Genomic DNA, 21,850 nt, shown 5'->3' with positions numbered 1-21,850 from the left:
TGAATGTTGATGGGCGGACAAGGTATCAAATGAGGATGAAATGGTAGTGGTAGGAAAAAAATAGGACTATACTGAAAAATATTTGGAAAATATGAAGTAAGACGATTGGACACATTATGGGACATGGAAAAATCACGATCGTAGCTACAGAGGGAATTGAAGGAGGAAAAATATCTAGATGAAGACTACAACTCAAATATACTTATCAAATAATACAAGATATAGGAAAGAAAAGCTACAAAGAAATGAAAAGTCTGGCCCAGGATAAGGAAGGATTGAAAGCTGTGTCAAACCAATGGAGATTGCTGACCTGAGGTGGTAATAAGTAGAACTGAAGCCTACTTTTCAATTTGCAGGGTATTGGGAAAGAAACCTATATCTAATGTAAACACGAATGATTCCAACTCACGTTACACCTGCACATAAACATGGTTCCAGGGGGAACTGAAATGTAACATAATGACGTTTTGAATAGGGGCAGTAGTTGAGGTAAACTGTAAAAGTTTCAGTTTTGTATTATGTAGAGAAGAGCAAACTTCAGTAGCTATACACAAGAAAGTTCATGTGGTAAAGATATCTAAGCAAAATAATGTTATTTTGCAGAAATATATTTATTTACAATCTCAATTGTTTTAAGGAAGCCATAGATCAGCACCTGAATACCGTCTTTTTCGGAATTAAAATTTAAGTACCTATACAAGTACATGGAATTTATCTATTCATTTATATTAGGCAAAATATAAGATATTATTATTATTATTATTATTATTATTATTATTATTATTATTATTATTATTATTATTATTATTATTATTATTATTATTATTTTGAAATATTTCTTAACATTTCTCTACAAGAATATTTCCATTCATAAAACATTTACCTCAAATAATTCACTCATTGAGATGCACTTAATAGTCTTGCGAAGCTCAAGTTTTGAAATTTCGGCGAAGTAGCTCATTACATTGCTATCTTCTATAACTGATTCTACAGCCAGAGCTACAATGCATGACCAATCTTCCTGCAATAACAAACTTTAACAATATAAAATTCTTTCTTATTAATTTTATACAAAGTAGATTAATGTGTAAAACAACTAGCGTATTCTTTGTAGAAAATTACGTGTATTGACCATATTAAAGGCTAATACACTGCATATAAAGTCCTTTAAAAAAATAAAATAAATTCTTGAAAAAGATTGTATTTTGTTGTTGAAAAAACATTTTGGGAAACGTACGACAAAAAACAACAATTTTAAACATCCAAATTTGACAAACTCACGGAACAAGACATCTTAATATTCTTGGCTCCTTTTTACCTGAGTTTCTTTATATGACTAATCATTTCACACCTAGATTTCTGGAACTTCATTCTATCTAGAACAGGTGAATGCTTATTCGGAAGAGTAATGGTACTCAGTTAGTTTGGTTTTTTGGGGAAAAAAGAAGGGAATAGTTTACTCTCGGTACATTAAATTTTGAATTAAGAAAATAATGAACTAAAAGAAGATCGATGATGCTACTCAAATTCTTATAATTATGTTTATTTCTGCATACCTCAATCCTACCAGACGATGATAAACTATTATATGGAAGTGTTCACCTTTCAAATAAGCACTCATAAAGTTGAAGCCATAAGTGAAGCTTCTGAAATATAGATGTGAAATTATCAATTATTCGAAGGGGTTTAAGTAAACTTGAACTAAAAATTAACTTAACGATGATGAACCGAAGCCTATCTTAAATTATACCTTCTGATGAAAGGAACTTTCCTATAGCACGGCCAACAAGAGATGGTCTCTGACGTTTCTTACCACATGCAGTGGGGCATTGCAGCCCCTACTTTGATACCAGTGTTACCAACCACGATCACTCTGTCTTATACCATTAATTAAATTGCCACTGCAGTTGCACCGAAAAAACCGTGACACGCGAGTAGTGGCAATGTCACTGCGAGCTGTCAGAGACGTTCTCTTACTGGACGCACTATACTAAGTGTGAGTACCAGCATACCTAGTGTTACCACCGGGTGTTTTAAGATAAGCACACATTCTTTTTATTTATTTTATTTTAGTGTCCCTTTCAGCAGTGGGGCTATATGAGACGTGGACCTACAGCTTAACGTAGAATCCGAACCACATGAGCTTCCATCGGAAATCAAACTCGGGTGTCCCACACCAAAGGCGCGCATGGCAGCCACTTAGCTATGAGGGAGCTCTGCATCTCTTTTTTAAAAGCCATAAGGCGTCCTGACGTTGCAAGCTACCGAATCCCATAGTATGACCACAACCCGACGAAGTCCAACCCATGAATGGGAAATTGCACACCTTAATGCCTTATATATACCGAAAGACCTAGCTGTAGATCTGTGGATTGCTCGCTCAAAAGGTACCTGGTTCTCACATAAATCCATTCCGAGGAATTGTAATATGATATGCCCATTAGCACGTTCAACTGAGGTCCCAGTAATGGAGAGAAATTCCGTAGCAAGTAGAAGTCTCCGTCATCTCTAGTGTTGGCGCCGGACACTTCTTTTGGTGCCGAAGCACCTCAAGGTACCGAATTCCACAGTATTTCAGAATCAACCCGAACCTTACGTACTGCGGTACCAAGTACACTCTCGGATCCAATGGTACTACTATGAGCAAAATAAATGACGCGTCTCTTTATTTTGAAGTTTTTTGAAAATATCTCCGTTTTCTTTATATGTTCGAAATTTCGGAAGGTTTCCCCAGCAGGACAGGTTAATAACAAACCCTTTTTAATATTTGTGTTATACATTAGCTTAAAATAAATAAATTAGAAGCAAAAACATTAAATCGACAGAAATCTCGAGAATTACCAACTCTGCTAAAGTGGGAAATTTTCAAGAACGCGAGGGATTCCTGCAGTTCAACATGAAGCAGCGACATGTATGTCATTGAGAGAAATGTAGATTAGATCTACAAACTAAACTTTTAACGAAATATTTTTAATATGTCTTATTACGTGCATCATATGCAAACTCCAAATATATGAATATATGCCAAGTATTAACGCAAAGATAGAGCAAATAGTGGAAATTATCTATGGAAAAGGACGAATTGTTAGCACGATCGTAATGAAAAATCGTCTTTACCGGAACAGGCTCAGTTCAAGTAAGAAAACAAATAGCTCGGTTAGTTAAAGCAACTAGTCTGTATCCGAAGGTAGTGGGTTCGGTCCCCACAGAAGTGCTGTTGTCAGTTTTATAACTATGGTTATTTAATTTATTTTTTTTATGTGGGAAAGAATCAAATTGTAACATATGTGTAAAACTTATGACGATACCATAAAAAGAAAAAAATGTCATTGTTGCACTTGCATTAACTAACTAACTAACTATATGGCCTATGGAACCCGGAGGTTCAATGCCACGTTCACAAAAGCTCTCCACTGACTTCTATCCTTAGCTAACTGCATCCAGTTTCTACTTTGTATTCCAGTCTCTGCGAGATCCATTTTAATATTCTCCTCCCATCTGCGCCTAGGTCTTCCTAATGGTCGTTTTTCGATTGGTCTTCCAGTCAAGACTTTGAAAGCGTTTCTACTTTCTTCCATTCTAGCTACATGACCCGGCGACCTAAGCCTCCTAGACTTGACGACCCTAACAATGTTGGGTAAACCATATAAATTATGTAGTTCCTCGTTATGAAGTTTCCGCCATTCCCCATTCCCGTTCCTCTTGGGTCCGAATATTCGTCTCAGGATCTTGTTCTCAAATACTTTCAGTCTATGTTCTGCCCTCAGAGCAAGTGACCATGTTTCGCAACCATACAGAACAACAGGCATGATTATCGTTTTGTATATTTTAAGCTTTAAATTCCTCGACAGAATTCGCGGCGATAAGAGATTTTGAACCGAATAGTAACACGAATTCCCTGCTTTTAGTCGACATTTAATTTCTCCGTGAATATGATTAATTTCTCGCACTTGCATTAGCGTCCCTAATTTTGTTTGCAAACAGTTTCGTAATTATTTCCCCTGTGCTTACTGCTCACTTTATGCTCGCTGGCGCATAAGGAATGTTTCCCAGTAAGTGTTAATTCTAATTTGGAGGATTTTATAAAGTTTCACAATATTTCTCACTAAATAGTCTTCTATCTACGTGTTTGGATATTTTGATAACAGATTTCCCTATTAAATGTTTAATTTTCCCTAAATGTTTAATTACGGAAAAGTTTTACAATGTATTTGTATTGAATTGAAATTGTTTTGAATTTACTACATAAAGTAGCCCGAAGGAGGAAAACTCAAGTAATTGATATTCTACGTAAAAGCAACCCATTGTAGAATGATGATGCTTCTTATCTTCAGCATATAATCTTTACGTTAGAGAGTCAGACAGAGAAAAATCCTGGTTTTTCCTCCCCTATGACCACCCATCTTAAACCTCTACATATCATTGTTCGTCTCACAAAATTTGGGTGCTCCAAAAACATTCAAATAATAATAATAATAATAATAATAATAATAATAATAATAATAATAATAATAATAATAATAATAATAATAATAATAATAATAATAATAATAATATTCCTGAATATGCCATCCTTACATAATGTAAGGATATCTTAGTTTCTTAGTTTAAATCTTAAATATCTTAGTTTAAAATGCTTTCTTTAGCAATTGTTTGAGCAATCTTGTAGAAGGGGTACGACGTTTTATTTTGCCCCTCTCATTTCAGTACCCTTCCAACAGAAAGTAATTTCTGATAAGCAGGGCAGACAAAATGAATAAGATATATTTACAGCATCCTCTCCCCTTTCAGGATTGGAATATCACGTAACATTTTTTATTCTACCAAAGATGGCCCTGTGCGGTTAGGGGTAGGTAACTAAAGAAATACCTAATATATAGCGCCCCTTGATTGTAATATTACCACTTCTTTATTTGTACGAAGGAGCCCCTACACAATCAAGGGTGACAAAAATAATAGGAAAAGTGTCTATTGATTCCAGTGGCTTATCCAGCACGAACTTCTGGAGGGGGCGGGGAAGTGAAAGATTCTTTTGATGATGTGAAGCTGTCACAAATTACCACTTAACTAAACTAAACAATAGTGGGGTGAACCGGAACCCAGTCAGTTTAAATTGATGTAAAAATTTAATTTTTGGCTTCATATTAAAGTTTTGGTTTCAAATGAGAATTTCAGTCCAAGTGGTCAATGATTAAATCTCGTAGGGCTCTTCAGTGTAGGCTAATACTGCCCCCTTATGAGAAAAGGCAAAAATATTAACATGTTTATAACTTTCGAATTTTTCGTCTATTTTAAAGAAATATTTTGCTTCGTATTAAAGTGTTGGTATCTCGCAGAGATTGGAATACAAAATAGAAACTGGATGCAGTTAGCTAAGGATAGAAGTCAGTGGAGAGCTTTTGTAAACGCGGCATTGAACCTCCGGGTTCCATAGGCCATAGAGTTAGTTTTATTAAAGTGTTGGTTCCAAATGACATTTTCAGTCCAAGTGGACAATGATCAAATCTCGGGGGAACGGGGGCTCTTCAGTATAGGGGGCTACGGCTCCCTTATGGGAAAAGGCAAAAATATGAAAATGCTTATAACTTTCGAATTTTTCGTCTATTTTAAAGAAATTATTGGCTTCATATTAAATTCTTGGCTTCAAACGACAATTTCAGTTCGTGTGGACAATGATCAAATCTCGGAGCGCTCTTCGGTGTAGGGCTTTCGGCCTCTTTATGGGACAAGATTCACGTAGTTGATATTGCAAAATTGTTTTGTATACATGAGTGGAAACTTGCACTATTTGGTTACTTTAACCTCTTATATTTTCAGATTTAAATTCGAAGCAATAGTTACTTCGCAAAGCTAAAAGATGGCACTTACTAGTTTCATTAAAATGAAATCTTTTATGAGAAGTTGTCATGGAGCAGACGAAAGAACACGCACCCAAACGTTGGTTGAGTCGGACGGTTGAAACTCGTTAAGCTCGTTAAGCTCGGAGCTCCTCCGTGGCTAAGCGGTTAGCGTACGCGACTTTAGCGTGGGAGATCCGGGTTCGATTACCGACGGGAACTCATGTGGTTCGGATTCCACGTTAATCAGTAGGTCCACGTCTCATATAGCCTCGCTGCTGAACAGGACGTTAAACTCAAAATCAACTCAACTCGTTAAGCTCGCTTCAATTAATAATAATAATAATAATAATAATAATAATAATAATAATAATAATAATAATAATAATAATAATAATAAAGCATTCACCTTCGCTGCATAGGGTCCGTGGCTCGATTCCACTTCGCGCCAAGTGAAATTTGAGGTGGACAAATACCGTGTGCATGGGTATGGGTTTTCTTGGGATTTTCCATTTTCCTCCCACTTTCTTCATTTCACCATTTCATTTATCATCATTCCCCCTTAGCGTAGGTGCATAATCGTGCAACGTTAAACTAGATATTGCATTTAATTTTTATTTCAATAATAATAATAATAAAAATTAATTCAACTGAAAGGACTGTAATTTATGTTGACAGCAATTATCATAAATATGCAATCATTATAAAAACAATGCTTTGAGTAGAAAGATAATCCTTTCCAAGTGTTAACGAATGCGCACGAGATAAAACATGTCTCGAGAAAGACGAGACGCGCTTTGTGACATCCAAGATAAGACGAGACAAATGTTTTGAACACGAGATAGCTTCTAAAATGTCTCGTCTTGTCTGGAATGTCTCAAAAACAAAAGTCTAAGTTTTAAAATTATTTTTCAAGATCTATTCTCTCAGAATAGCTCTCTGCCTTAAAATTAATAACGGCATTTGTGATTTAAAAAAGATAAACAATGCCTAAAGTTAATAGTTAACTTTTCGAAAAGAAGCTTCATTAAGGGTGAACCTGAAAGATGTCCACAAACTTTGGGAGATGATTCGTGACATCAAAAGGAGACAAATGGTCCTCTTGTAGTTTTCGAATTTAGCTTCGTTGTCGAGATACAGAGTTGCCAACTGGTCGTGTTTGAGAAACTCACTGGGAATAAATTCAACTCCAAGAATAAACTACTACTCATATATTTTTCAGGTCAATTGACTTATACTATGTTGTAAGGTTAAATATTTATTTATGAAATGTGTACAAAATTTTCCAGTGTCTTTTCTGAGAAAATCGTCGAGAAAAGTCACCTCCAAGAATAAACTACCCCTCGTAAATTTTTCTAAGAGAAATATCTGATACTGCAATATAGGGTTGTTAATTAAATATTGATTAATGAAAAATAAACAAAATTGTTAAAACCATTTTTGAGAAAATAGCTTTTTTCGATTTTCGGCTGTTGGTAAAACACACTTATTTTAGGTGGTAGGAAAAAAATGAAAAAATCTCCTGTATGTAAACCCTAAGTTTAAAATTTGGTGTAGATACGCTGAACGGTATGGCCTCTAGGCGAGTGCATAGAAAAGTGTACCGAACGGACGGACCGGAAGGACGGGTGTCGAAAAGTCGCATTTTCGGTATGTAGACGCCATGAAACATGTAAATCCGTTGAAATCTGAATTTGATATATTATTTTCACAATCACTATATTTTCTCTCTTTTGTCGCTCGAAAAAGAAAAGCCTGAGTTTACCACAAAAAGCTAGGGAGTTTACCAAAAAATTTTCAGTTACAGGGCCACCGCACTAAACATTTTAAATTCAATTTCTTAACTGTGTTAGGCCGCAGTTGTTACTGAAATGTGTATTTGGATAATACGAATATAATTATCGTATTATTCAAATACATCGAATGTCAGATTATCGAATAAAAATCTTCGATTGAAGAAAATCCACACTACAAAACTAACACACTTTGAGTACATTTTCATTAGACATATAATATACCAATTAATGAAATCATTGTTTATGAAATATGAAAAAAATCAAATGAGTCATTTTTGAGAAAGTCGTTCAAAAAGAACACGTCAGGAGTAACCTACCTCTTGTGAATTATTTCGAACAATGAGTTAAGATATACTTTTGGTTATTAATGAAATATTTATTTGCGAAATTTGAACAAAATCGCCTGTCGTTCGAGAAAATAGTCGGGAAAAACCTTGACCCCCAAAATAAACTATCCGTCGTAATTGTCTTTCATAGAAATGACTTATACTAAAATATAGGGTTATTAATGAAATACTTATTTATGAATTATCAATAAAATTGTCCGAATAATTTTTGAGAAAATCGTGAGGGGGGAAAATAACTCCCCGAATAAACTATCTCTTGAGGATTCTTTCAGGGTAAGCGAGTTATTCCATATTACTAGGTTTTTAATGAAATATTTATTTCTGAGTACGAACAAAATTGCTTGACTCATTTTTGAGAAAACCGTGGAGGAAAAACACCCCAAGAGTAAACTACCTCGCATTTTTTTCAGGATAAACGAGTTATGCCATATTGTTAAGTTATTAATGAAATATTTATTTATAAAATATGAACAAAAACACTTGAGTCCATTTTGAGAAAATCACTGAGAAAAAACTCACCCCTTAGAATAAACTACCACTTGTAGATTTTTCTCAGATAAATACCTTATACCACAAAATAGGGTTGCTAATTAAATATAGATTCAAAAAAAAAGAATGAAAACAAGACCGTTAGAGCCAGTTATGAGAAAATATATTTATTTCTATTTTCATCGTACAGGAAACTACCCTTGTTTTGGGAGTAGGAGGGAAATTTTAAAAAAAAACTTTAGGAAATACTATGAAAATCTTAAACTAAAATTTGGTGCAGATAAGTTGAACGGTATGGCCTCTAGGCGAGTACACAGAAAAGTGTAGCGAACGGACGGACGAACAGATGGACATATATCGAAAAATAACTTTTTTGGTGTTAGGCGCTATAACTTAATACGTGTAAATTCGTTGAAATCTCAAATTTGATTGTTTTCGAACACCATACTTTCTTCTCTCATTTGTCACTTCAAAGTAAAAGGAACCCAGAACTATAGATAAGAGACACCTACTTTTACACATAGACAATTATTGATTTAAAACTTTTAGTTTGTGTCATTTCACTTCCAATTGAAAGGTTTTACCATGATTTACTTCATACCAATGACGAGACGAAAGTTTTCATGAAGTAAATGCATTCAGAAGTCTAGACTGCATTATACTTATCAGCCTGTTTTTACTTCTGCAATTGTTGACAGCTGTAATTTCGTCCAAACGCTACATGAAATAATCCTTTGCTGACATCATTGTGTTACTATTTTTAGTATTGTTCTCTTAAGACTTGGTTGAAGTTTTGTCTTAACGGTTATACATTTTTCTTATTTCATCGTTCCACATAAGAATAAAATGTGATGAATGGATAGATTCGAACCTACGAACTTTGAGTTTTCATTCTTCCAACATTTTGCCAATGGACCAAGCTTTGTTTTCACGTTAGTGCACGGTTACAGGGTTTATTACGATCTAAATAAAAAGGCTGGCTGTTAGAGTTTCCTGCTCACATATTTCGATAAAAAAAACCATTGCTTCATAGTTACGTAGAGCAATGTTTAGATACACATTTTAGGAGAGTAAATTTTGGTGTATTCAATAATTTCATGCCAAATAAAAGCTGGATAGGTTTTGATAACATGTTTCATATGTAGTTCTCAATAATAGGCTTGTTGTTCGGGGTGACGTTCCAAAGTTCAGCATTGACTAGCAGTTTTTGCTATTATATCCCTTCTAACAATATTGGCAGTGGACATAAGTTAGCCCGTGTTGAAGCTTTTTGCTCCTAATTTAGTAATTTTACTTTACTATTTAACGAATATATTGAAAATTGTCAGCAAACAAGTATGCAGTAATTTATTTCGGGAGGGGTCCGACTTCAATATTAGGATAAATTATAATAAAATTTTAAAAGATAACCCCCAAAATTAGGCTAAATTTACAGAAAAGTTGGGATTTCAGAGGGGGTCCGGACCCTCTGGACCCACCCCTAAATGCGTCCTTGTTTGTCAGTAACGTTTCCTCATTTGGAAACCCTCAAAAACTTCTGATATATAAAGGAAAACGAGTTGTTTTCGATGAAATATCGCTTCAAGGAGACGAGACAGTTTTATTGCACATGGTGGTATCCCACGTTCACAAGGGCAAGAATTCCTTCCCTTCCTCTGCCATTGTGCTCTATCGAAAGGATAGGTTTCTAAAATATTACTCCTACGAACAAGCATGATTGGCAGATAGGAATACTGAACAGAACTCCACAGAAATGCATGCTGAACTTACGTTTATAGCTACCCTTTGGTGATTTGCCCTCAAGGTCAATCGAGTGGTAATTCAGTTCCGTCTCTGTTCTTAAGCCATGTTCGTATTACTTCGAACAGTTTTGATAATGAAAAGCATGCCTCGTAATATAACAGACTTCTTTCGCGTAAGAAATCGAAACTCAGTTGGTCAGAGCAACTAGTCTGTAGGAATTAGATTGTTAGTTCGAGCCCAGTATGAGTAAGGGTTTTTATTACTGTTGTTTTTATCTTTTTTATGTGAGAAAAAATCAAATTGTGGCATCGCGATATCAAAGGTATTTGGTTAGGTAACTTTGTCTTATCTAAACTTTAAACATCAGTAACCGTCGAAATTATTTCACTAACTGATCACTTACTGAACATTTCAAACACGTGAAACCAGTGGCATAACATGTAGCTTAACCTCTCCTCCGCAGTCCTTAGTTATGCGTCCGTACTTTCAGAAGTGAACCAAAGGCCGAGCGACTGCCCGGGGCGCCAGAGAAAAAGGGGCGCCAAAACAACCCTCAAAAATTAAATTTTATAATGTGTTTTCTACTATCGTTTTTGGTTATATTCTTGTAAAGTAGTGGCAATTACATGATGTTTTTCCATTTCACCATGGAAGAAGACAGTTTCATAGTATTAAGGAGGCTGTATCGAAAAATGGAGAGAGAGCATGTAGAATAAAGAGTGGTGGGGAAGTAAGTATTGTTTGTTTGCTTGCTTGAGTTTAGCGTTCCACGGTCATGCCTTAATGACCAGAGGAGATGTGGATACTAATTATAGTGGAATCCGAACCACTTTTATCGTTCAACAATACTCCACCGGGAATTGGACCCGGCACCACAGAAGGCAGGCGTGCTAGCCACTAGACCAGGCAGGGGGGCGGAGTTCGTATTGTTTATAGCGGGCCATATTCGTTGTGAAATTTTCCTAGGTAATCAATTTCTTTTTGAAAAATGGGTTTAACATATTAAAATCACTATGATAAAGTGAGTACTAGGGGAGGGCGCCAAAAAGTCACTTTGCTCGTGTGAAAATTTGGCCTGGTCCGCCCCTGCGTACTTTCTGTATATTTTTTGGCCTTGCGACTTGTGCGGTCCCCACGCCACATTGTTGCGGAGGCGCTATTTACGCCTATGCTTCGAACGTATTTGGTCTAGGAATTAATTCGTGCGGTTGGTACGCACACATTGAAGCTGTAGTACAAACACAAAATACATAAATACCTTAAGAAAAATATTGTCCATCGCTAGCCACCACTTTCACCCATCTGTCAGGCAATGTACGGATTCCGTGGCGAAAGAAGTCCTCATCCTTGGAAGCGATCCAGTCAGAGACCCATGTTTCGATATCTTCTGAAGAAGTAAACCGCTGTCCAATCAAATCGTTGTTCATGCAATCGAACAAGTAGTAGTCCGAAGGAGCAACGTCTGGTGAATACGGCGGGTGGGGTAAAACTTCCCATCTGACATTTTCTAAATAGGTTTTGACCGGTTTTGCGACATGTGGGCGAGCGTTATCATGTTGAACAATAAGTTTATCATGTCTGTTCTCCCATTCTGGTCGTGTTCTGGCCAGAGCTTGCTTCAAACGCATTAATTGTCGTCGATAACGTTCTCCATTCATAGTTTCACCCGGTTGCAGCAGCTCATAGTACACCACACCTTTCATATCCCACCATATGCACACCATAACCTTTGCACAGTGAATATCTCGTTTTGGTTGTGATGGACCTGGTTCACCTGGTTTCACCCAGGCCTTTTTTCGTTTAGGGTTCTCGTAATGGATCCACTTCTCATCACCCGTAATAATTCGATGCAGAAACCCCTTTCTGCTCTGTCGTTGAAGCAGCAATTCGCAAATGGTTTTTCGTCTTTCAACGTCTCTGTCTTTCAATTCATATGGAACCCAATGTGACATGTTTTGAATCATTCCCATGGCTTTCAAGCGTTTAGAGACTGTTGTTTGATCAACGCCTAATGCTGCTGCAAGTTGTTCCTGCGTTTGACACGAATCCTGCTCGAGCAATGCTGTCAATTCTTCGTCTTGAAATTTTTTTGGCTGTCCAGCTCGCTCTTGGTCTGCCAAGCCGAAATCACCACTTCTAAACCGTGCAAACTACTTCTGACACGTTCGCTCAGCTAGAGCATGGTCACCATACACTTCCACCAAAATACGATGACTTTCAGTCGCACTTTTCTGCATGTTAAAGTAATGCAGCAGGACACCCCGCAAAAACACTTTATCAGGCACAAATTGCGCCATGTTCACTTAACTACAAACTGGTGTTGTTGACGCTTTAATCCACTGCCCTATACTACGAACGATACGCGATGACAGGGGTTTGCAACACATGTGTGGATACACGGAACTGTGGGACGCTCCGTTCGTTGCGCCATCTCTTGTCCACCCGCACGAATTAATTCCTAGACCAAATAATTCAATAACTGCTTAAGAAATTCTACCATCAGCGTGGAAACGGGAATATATATTTTTCTAATAGTCCCATAGAACTTTCACTCAGATCGCCAGATGCAATTTTTCAGAATGTGCTCTGGCTAAGTAGAAGGAAGATCTGATGTTTCCTAAGTAAGCGCCTTTCAGAAAGTTTGCTATTTCTTTAAAGGTGATGTAAATAAACATACTCATCGTTATTAGCCCAACACCGAACCACCCTGGACAAATCCCTCTAGAACAATGATCGGCAAAAGTTTATTCTGCCTAATTTTATAAGCGACTCAAGGGTGAAACACTTGTTAACGAAAGCAATGCTGTGTATATACTGCCTTGTTTCTGACAAAATATAAAGTGCTTTGTAATCTTTAGACACTTTTCCTATTCTTTTTGTCACCCTTGGTTGTGTAGGACAGCCTCAAACAAATAAAGAAGAGATAATATTACAGTTAAGGGGCGCTATAAATATATTAGATATTTCTTTTGTTACCTAACCATAACGGCCTAGGGTCGTCTTCGGTAGAATAAAAAATGCCACGTGATATTCCATTCACGAAGGAGGAAAGGATGCTGTAAATATATTTCTTATTCATTTTGTCTGCCTTGCTTCTCAAAAATTATATACTTTCTGTTGGAGGGTGCTGAAAAGAGAGGGGGGAAATAAAACGTCGTGCACCCTCATACATTTTAAATTTTGTGACGTGGTTGCTCAAATTATTACTAAAGAAAGCACTTTAAACTAAGATATCTAAAGTTACTACATTATGTAATGGTGACATATTCAGGAATAATAATAATAATAATAATAATAATAATAATAATAATAATAATAATAATAGTAATAAATATGAATGTTTTTGGAGAGCCGAAATTATGTGACACGAATCATTACATGTAGAGCTTTAAGATGAGCGGTCACAGGGGAGGAAAAAACAGGATTTTTCTCTGTCTGACTCTCTAACGTTAAGATTATGTGCTGCAGGTAAGAAGCATCATCATTCTACAATAGGTTGCTTTTACGTAGAATATCAATTACTTGAGTTCTTCTCTTTCGGGCAACTTTCCTCATGTAGTAAATTCTAAATAATTTCAATTTAAGACAAATATTTATAGGGAAAATTAAACATTTAATAGGTAAATCTGTTATCAATATCGAAACACGTAGATAGAAGACTATCTAGTGAGAAACATTGTGAAACTTTATAAAATTCTCCAAGTTAGAATTAACATTTACTGAAAAACATTCGTTATGCATCAGTGAGCATGTAGTGAGCAGTAAGCACAGGGGAAATAATTACGAAAATGTTTGCAAACAAAAATTAGAGACACTAATGCAAATGCGACAACGATATTTTCTCTTTTTTTGGTATCGTCATGAGTTTTACACATATGTTACAATTTGATTCTTTCCCAAATAAAAAATAAATAAAATAACCGTAGTTATAAAAATGACAACAGCACTTCTATGGGGTTCGAACCCACTAACTTTGGCATACAGGCTCGTTGCTTTAACTAACTGATCTATTCGTTTACTTACGTGAACTGAACCTGTTCTACAGTAAAGACGATTTTTCATTACGATTGTGCTAACAATTCGTCCTTTTCCATCGGCAATTTCCACTATTTGCTCAATCTATACGTTAGTACTTAGCATAGATTCATATATTTGGAGTTCGCTAATAATGCATATAATAAGACATATTAGAAATATTTCGAAAAAATTTCATTTGTAGATCTAATCCACGTTTCTCTCAATGACATAGATGTCGCTGCTTCGTGTTGAACTGCAGAATTCCCTCGCGTTCTTGAAAATTTCCCACTTTAGCGGAGTTGTTAATTCTCGAGATTTCTGTCGATTTAATGTTTTTTGCTTCTAATTTATTTATTTTAAGCTAATATCTAACACAAATATTAAAAAGCGTTTGTTATTAACCTGTCCTGCTGGGGAAACCTTCCGAAATTTCGAACATATAAAGAAAACGGAGATATTTTCAAAAAACTTCAAAATAAAGAGACGCGTCATTTATTTTGCTCATAGTAGTACATGTTAGTCGCTCACTCGGAAGATACAACATGCATCGTCTGTTGCACGAGGGCTGGAAAAGGTCAACCCAGCAGTATTGGTAGAAACGTTCAATTATTAAAATAATAAATAGTGTTGTGTTTTACTATTAATACCGATATAAAATTATCAGAATTTTAATCAATGATATTTTTAAAATAAGTAAACTGGTATTAACATGCGCTCAAACACATATGCACACTTATGCAATAATATATATTGGTAATTATATATATATTGGCGTTGTCAGAGCGGTAATGGGATTAGAACTTTCCATTTGACCTCCAAACATGAGCATAACAGAATGTTTTAATGCTTTCTTAGTTATAATCCTTGAGACCAAAACCATATCATTTCCTCAAAGATTTTGACACTACTCCTAGGTGATCCGCAAAACATTCTTACTAATAACAGTGTTATGACAATTCCAAATCTCTGGAGTGAAAGTTGAGTTCTGCGAGTTGGACTACAAAATAATTATAAAATTGCTGCAATTTACTATTGAATTGTGTCTTTTTGAGTATATAGCCAATCGCCATAGACTTTATCTATAGACAGGTGTGCCAAAGCAGTACACATTTTAATACACTTTTCTCCACAGACATTGGTTGAAGTGGAAGTCGTGTATTTGCAGCTGTGCTTGTGAAAGTGCGTACTGTAATGCTCTTTTAATTATCATGGGGGGGACTTGACAAACCAACAAATGGGGGGACTTCAGAAATTTTGGGATCCAGTACTCTTTCTGGGAACTAAATAACAAGATTGAGTTAATTAGAAGAACAACTACACTATTTTAAGCATTCTACAGTATACAAGGTGTTTCAAAACAACACTGACAACGTTGGGAGGTGATTCCTTACACCAAGATAAAACAAAAAGTATATACCAATCTGGGTACACAAATGCTTCTTTTCGGAGTTATAGACTGCCGTAAACATAAAAAAAATAAACTTTCAAGGTCCATAACTCCAAAACCATGGGACCTACCGTAGTCGGTCAAGACTTCACTTACTAACTGGTATGTGCAATATTCAAATATCCAAGTTTCAGAATCCTGCGGTACTTCCGCAACAATTTTTATAGAGGTACTTGATGAGTACTTCAAATTATATGAACGTAGCCAAACTTCCTCCATAAAAATTGTTGCGTGAGTACATTAGGATTCTAATACATGTATGTTTGGATAGTTCACCTATTAGTTCCTAAGTGAAGTCTTGACCCGACTTTCAAGTTCATTTTTTCAAGTTTTCGGCAGCCTATAACTTCGAAAGGAAGCATTTGTGCACCTAGATTGGTTTATACTTTTTGTCTTATCTTAGTGTCAGAAATCTTCTCCAAAATGTTGTCAATGTTGTTTTGAAATACTCTGTATAATATTTCATAGATATGTTCTCGGCAACAATGAGTAACGAATTCTGACGTTTAACTTAACGAACTGAACTAAACGTAATTACGTTACAACAGTAATTACATGATTTTACGAGTCAATCGTAGTTTCATTGTATAAATAATAAACATATCATTTATTTAGATTCTCGTATTACAGATAATATTGTAAGGTTCTGCATGTCTTTACATCATGTGATAACCATGTGTGTACTACACGTGTTAACAGTAAACAAATACAACGCAGACGACAGTACCGAAGAGGAGTCACCCACAATCGCCAGTAGTCGGGAAGACTGAGATCACCGAAGGTAGCCGACTGTTTAGGATAAAAGACAGAAGCACGCCTCAACAAGCATCAATCTATCTATGTTGATCAAACCACCTAAAGCCCTAAGGCGCCCAACCATTGGATCCACCTTCCCTCTCACGACGCTTGGTCAATTGAGAGATACCTATCCTTAAGCCATGATGCGTACGGCCATTGGGATCCCTTTCTCTCTCACGACGCCCGGTCAAAGAGAGGAACCTCGCCTACAAAAGCCCTACGACGCCTGGTCATTGAGTTCCTTCCACTTTCTTACCTAAAATTATTAGAGGAACTACTTATTGTAATATATTTCTGTATTTAAGAAGATCTTTTATAATAAAATGTGATGGGAAAGTCCAAATTCCCGTATACAATAATTGCTCTACCTTCCATAAATTGAGAGAATTTTACAATATGCTCTTGTAGCGATAGGCTATAATTGACAAATCCTAGTCCTACTGTTTCGCTACTGCTGCGCTCAGACCTGTTTGATAATATACGTTACCAATCCTTTGATCATAGTTGTTCAGTTTTCAATTTGTCCAAATCACATTGATCAGACTTATATTTACGTATCATCTGCATGCTTGAGTGTTATAATACTTTATAATTTCTTAAAACTCAATTATGTTACTAACTGTTACACAATTAATAGTTGCACTTGAACTCCTGGCCTAACATTATTTAGGAAACTATATGAGACATTATTACACATATTTAAGTGAAATCATAATCTTATGACGAGTAATGAAAACAGAACAAGAAAAGGAAATTTAGTCGAAGGCTAATTTCCATAAATTCACAAAAATTAAACACCAAACAACATTCATTGCTTGTAATCAAAGGAACAGGGATCAAACAACAATTCATAATTTCAAGTATAGACTCATTCTACATGTAATTTTAGTGTAGGTACAATACCTTCCTGCGAAACGCCATTTTTTCAAAATGCGTTTTTAACGGATTTCTGGTACTTTAATGTGAGCTTCACACAGTGGCTAACAGAAAATACGACGAAACTGAATATTTGCCGTTGTAAAAGGTGCCTGAATATAGCAAATTTTCACAAAACTCGATATCTCCATTTTTCAAGATTCTACAATTATCTCCGTTTTTCAAGATTATTTCCCAATACGTGGGCATCATGGGCGCCCATCAGGGGGAGCAAGGTGGGGTGCTTGCCTCCCAAGAGGAAATTGTACTTGGGAATATTGAAAACCCAATAGAATGTTTACATTAGTTACAGCAAAATTTGAAACTATATTTGAAACGTCGCTTATATTTGTCCCCCTTGGAAACCACAACATGGGCGCCTTTGGTGGGCATGACTTTTTTTTCTGAGAGAGCTTTTGGTCTTATTGAAAAAGAACTAAGAAAACACGAAACAATCACTCTGCCCTCAGAAATTTTGGGAAAGTTTAGGAAGGCTAATGTTTGGGATAAAAACTGGTATAGTTACGATATGAAAACAATCTCCAAACGTTCAATGAAAGCCAAATTGCATTTTAAGATATCTGAATCAAGATTACTGCTTTATGTAAAAAAAAAAAAATAATAAAATAAATAAATAAATAAAACTGAGACCAGGGCGCAATGTCTTTTTCAAAATACTTACTTTTCTTCACCCATAGACGTTGAGGTGCTTATCTGGAAAGAGAAGTGCTTTACTAATGTTTGAAGCATCTCAGCTTCCATCAGTGAATCATGCATGCAAAACTAAAGCTAATTACATTAAGAAGTTGATGTTTTGTTTTGACAATGACTCAGAGGAAAGTAAACACTTCTATTCAAAAGTTGTAGGAGGGAACGCTAGTGATACTGAAGACAAAATTCTGTATTATGAAGAACCTTTACATTAAGAGGACTGTGTTTCTATGTTGTTTTTACACAGCATTAAAAAGCCCTAACATTGTATTATGTACTATTGCTTTAGTTGTCATTTCAATATATGACTACGAGTTTCATAGAAGGTTTAAAATGTGAGAAACAGATTTTGTAACTGTGGAAACATCTGTTCATGTGTCAACTTAAAGGAAAAATATACATTTATAATACAATGTTAACTTTTTATTCTGATATTATCTACAAAATATAATATACTTAAGGACCACTGAATTTAAGTGCTTATAATTTATATTTATACTACTTGGCTTAATAAAATAAAGAAGAAACGTATGAAAAAGTGAATGTGTTGAGTTTTGTAAAAATTTGTACTTTGTAACTTTTTTCAAGAAAGGCAGTTAGTGATGAACTTCAATTATTCCTTCATCAATCCCTATCTGCATGGATGACCAGTATTAAATTTTTGAAATCTTTTGAGTCAATGATATTACGTAAAATTTTAAAGAAATCTCTTCTGTAAAATTTTGTAAATGGCATTAGTTCAGTTTTGCTAAAACGGTCCTCAATTGTGATCAACAAGAAAGAAGGTTATTTTCATCTGGAGACTCATTTGACATTTGTAATCAACTAAAAGTGTCAAAATATTGGCTCTTCAGATTCCATAAATTTACCAATGTTTTCAGTCTTTAAATTATTAAATGCTTTTTAGTTAGATTTTTATAAGCATATATATATATATATATATATATATATATATATATATATATATATAAACGTTACATAAAAAATTACATTCATTGCCCGTAATCAAAGGGACAGAGATTCAAACAGGATCCCATACATGACTGTCCTAATTCTGTTATAATGTTCTCTTCAAAAAATTAGAATACAGGTTATATGCTCCCTCTTAAAACTCAATATTCTCACCGGACAGCAGTGCTCTCATATTCACTAATTCTATTACTAATAAGGATACCTTGTCCAATTGTATTCTTTAAAACAAGTGCATATTGCAATATCCCAACCACATGTTAATCATCAACAGCAGCAAGCAGATGGCACATCAAGTATCAACAAACCATGACGTGGACCGAAGAAGGAAGACAACAGGGCCAGCCACAAAGAAGGTCGAATCACCCGAAAATTCCATGCAAAAGGAGGAACATCGACTTAAGTCTGCGTGGGGCTGATCACCCTTTCTTGGTTGCTCTGGACCTTGGAAATACATACTAACCTTCTCTCGGCTGCTCTGGACATTGGTGTTCCTAATTAGCTCTCTTGGCTGCTATGGGTCTTATCATCCCTCTCTCTGTTGCTGTAGACCTGGAGAGTCCTCACCTCTCTCGGCTGCACTCAGCCTTCAGCATCCCGATCCGACTGCATTGAGTTGTGACATCCTGCCAAATCTACGCACTTTCTCGACTGTTCTGGGTCGAAGAGTCTCATAACTGATCACCCTTCATATCATTTCCTAATTACTAGAATAAGGGACATATATACAAGTCTTTGGAGCCAGCTTCTTAAAAGGAACTTTGTATTATCAGAGCTTTGTAATAAAAGGTTGAGAGAGAACAGTCTACATTCCTGTGTACTTTGTCTCCACATATAAAACATTACAATGTTGCAATACATATTTACAAACATCTTTATCGTGCGTTGTAGGAGTATAAGAAAAATGTACGTATAAAGTAGATCGTAAGTGTATATACTATGAAATGTCTAAAACACAAAAGCAATAAAATATTTGGGTCAAAAACGTAAAACCACATTGGATTTACTCACAAAACCGTGTTCCATTTCAGATTCAAATTACTTTCAGTTCAATTAATAAAGTCCTACTTTATTTCTGGTATAATATTCTATGATTCTTGTTAATCTTGTCATTAACATAGATATTTAACAGCACCCTAAATTGGATTTTCTTGCAGAAACAAGGATTATGTTATTAATATATGGAGATGATCAAACAAGGGAAATTATAGTTTTCTTAATACGCCATATCCTATTCTGAGACGTTAATCAAAATTCTTACTTTGACTATTGGCATAAGTGTTGGTGGTGAAACTGGTCTCAGGTCCTCCGCAGCCGAAAGGTCCCCTAATGAACATAATGCTTGAGGCTGCCCTTAATGTTGGAGATCCCTACCACCCTGGGATCTACATATATTTGTCTACGTTTCTTGGCTATCCATTTCCGAATGTTCGACAATTTAGAAATTCTTGGTCATTTGAAATTTTGTGGTATTCAGTGTCGTAAAAGATCCCTTCTTCCATGAAAGCAGAAAGGGAAAAAATGAACTCTGTGGAGTATAGTAATATTTGTTTTGAAAATATTATATAAGAAAATTGAATGCATCTTACCAAGCCAAGAAACCGAGGCAAATACGAAGTTTGAACTTTTGATTGTCATGAATGACACAAATCAGTAATCAAGTACAATACACACGGGATATTTTTATTAAGGATTCTATGCATTGGTTGAAAGTATAAAATGTGAAAGTATGGGAAGTTGGACTAGTACCACGTGACAATACGTCATGATCGGGTTTTGCAACTTCAATGTAAATTTAACTTCATCCACGAGGTAATCTGTTGTCATGTTTCTTCTCTCTCCCTGCTGCGTACTATTTTGGGGTGCTCCAAAGTCACACGAACTAGCCACTAAATCAACAGGGAGAGAGAAAGTTTGAGCCTTATGTAAGGACAAACTTAAGTATCACAATCTACAACCTTTCTTATTTATGATAAAATAGTTTGTGACATTTGTGTTTGGCACAAAGATCATTGCCGAAACAACAAACATGTTTGTCCCCGAAACATAGATAGGAGCGCCTTACAGTAAAAAGAAGAAGAAGCTTCTTTCAACTTTCAAATTACCGAACGACCCAGGTGAGAGAACTCGTCTAATATGAAATTGTTTTCCTTCGTAGCAGGGGGTAATACTGGTAAACAGTGTTGGAAGTGGGAAAAAGCAGAGGCGGTATGTTTTATTATGATTTTGACTCAACATACCGGCTATTTAAATATTGTCTTGATCACTGAAAAACCAGAGACGGTATGTCCTCATTACTGAAAAACCAGAGGCGGTATGCCATACCACCGCATACCGTCTCACTTCGACCACTGTTAGTAAATTCTCGTAATATGCTCTGCATGCCAGTGATGATTTCGAAAGCTTTTCTCTGGAGGGGGATTTCAGTGTACGGGGGATTAAATATATTGCAAAAATACCAGCGGCGTAGCGTAAGGGAACGCCGGTATGCCCGGCATCCCCTGTTACTAAGAAAAAATACGTATTTCATTGTATATAAATTGTTTGCTTGTAATTATCACAATTATTTCCACTGCAATCTTCTGAATGTCCTCTCTCGCCTTACTTTGACAAGTAGAACCTACGCATGCGCGTCACTCAGATGCACATTTTCTGTCTTTCCTCTTGTCGTATGCTATGTTCCTTGGGCATCCAGGCCTACTGCAAGCAACGTGGTTTTCGTCTGCTTTCTGTCGAATGCGCATGCCCAGCTACTACTCTCTTCATCCCTTACAACTCTAC

At 35.9% G+C, this 21,850-nt stretch overlaps 1 protein-coding gene across 1 annotated transcript in view; it reads right to left on the bottom strand.

Annotated features, from left to right (window-relative positions):
• Positions 1-21,850, bottom strand: part of LOC145686221 (uncharacterized) — a 307,734-nt gene that overhangs the window by 267,854 nt on the left and 18,030 nt on the right. Inside the window, exon 2 of the mRNA XM_081759284.1 lies at positions 884-1,021. Within this exon, the coding sequence (XP_081615410.1) occupies positions 884-1,021 (138 nt within the window). The remainder of the gene's footprint in view (positions 1-883; positions 1,022-21,850) is intronic.

The sequence above is a fragment of the Thermobia domestica genome, chromosome 5 (assembly GCF_964235325.1).
Source record: "Thermobia domestica chromosome 5, izTheDome1.hap1.1, whole genome shotgun sequence".
Lineage (NCBI taxonomy): Eukaryota > Metazoa > Arthropoda > Insecta > Zygentoma > Lepismatidae > Thermobia > Thermobia domestica.
The sequence above is the reverse complement of the archived record's forward strand: the minus strand, read 5'-3'. Positions and strand labels throughout refer to the sequence as shown.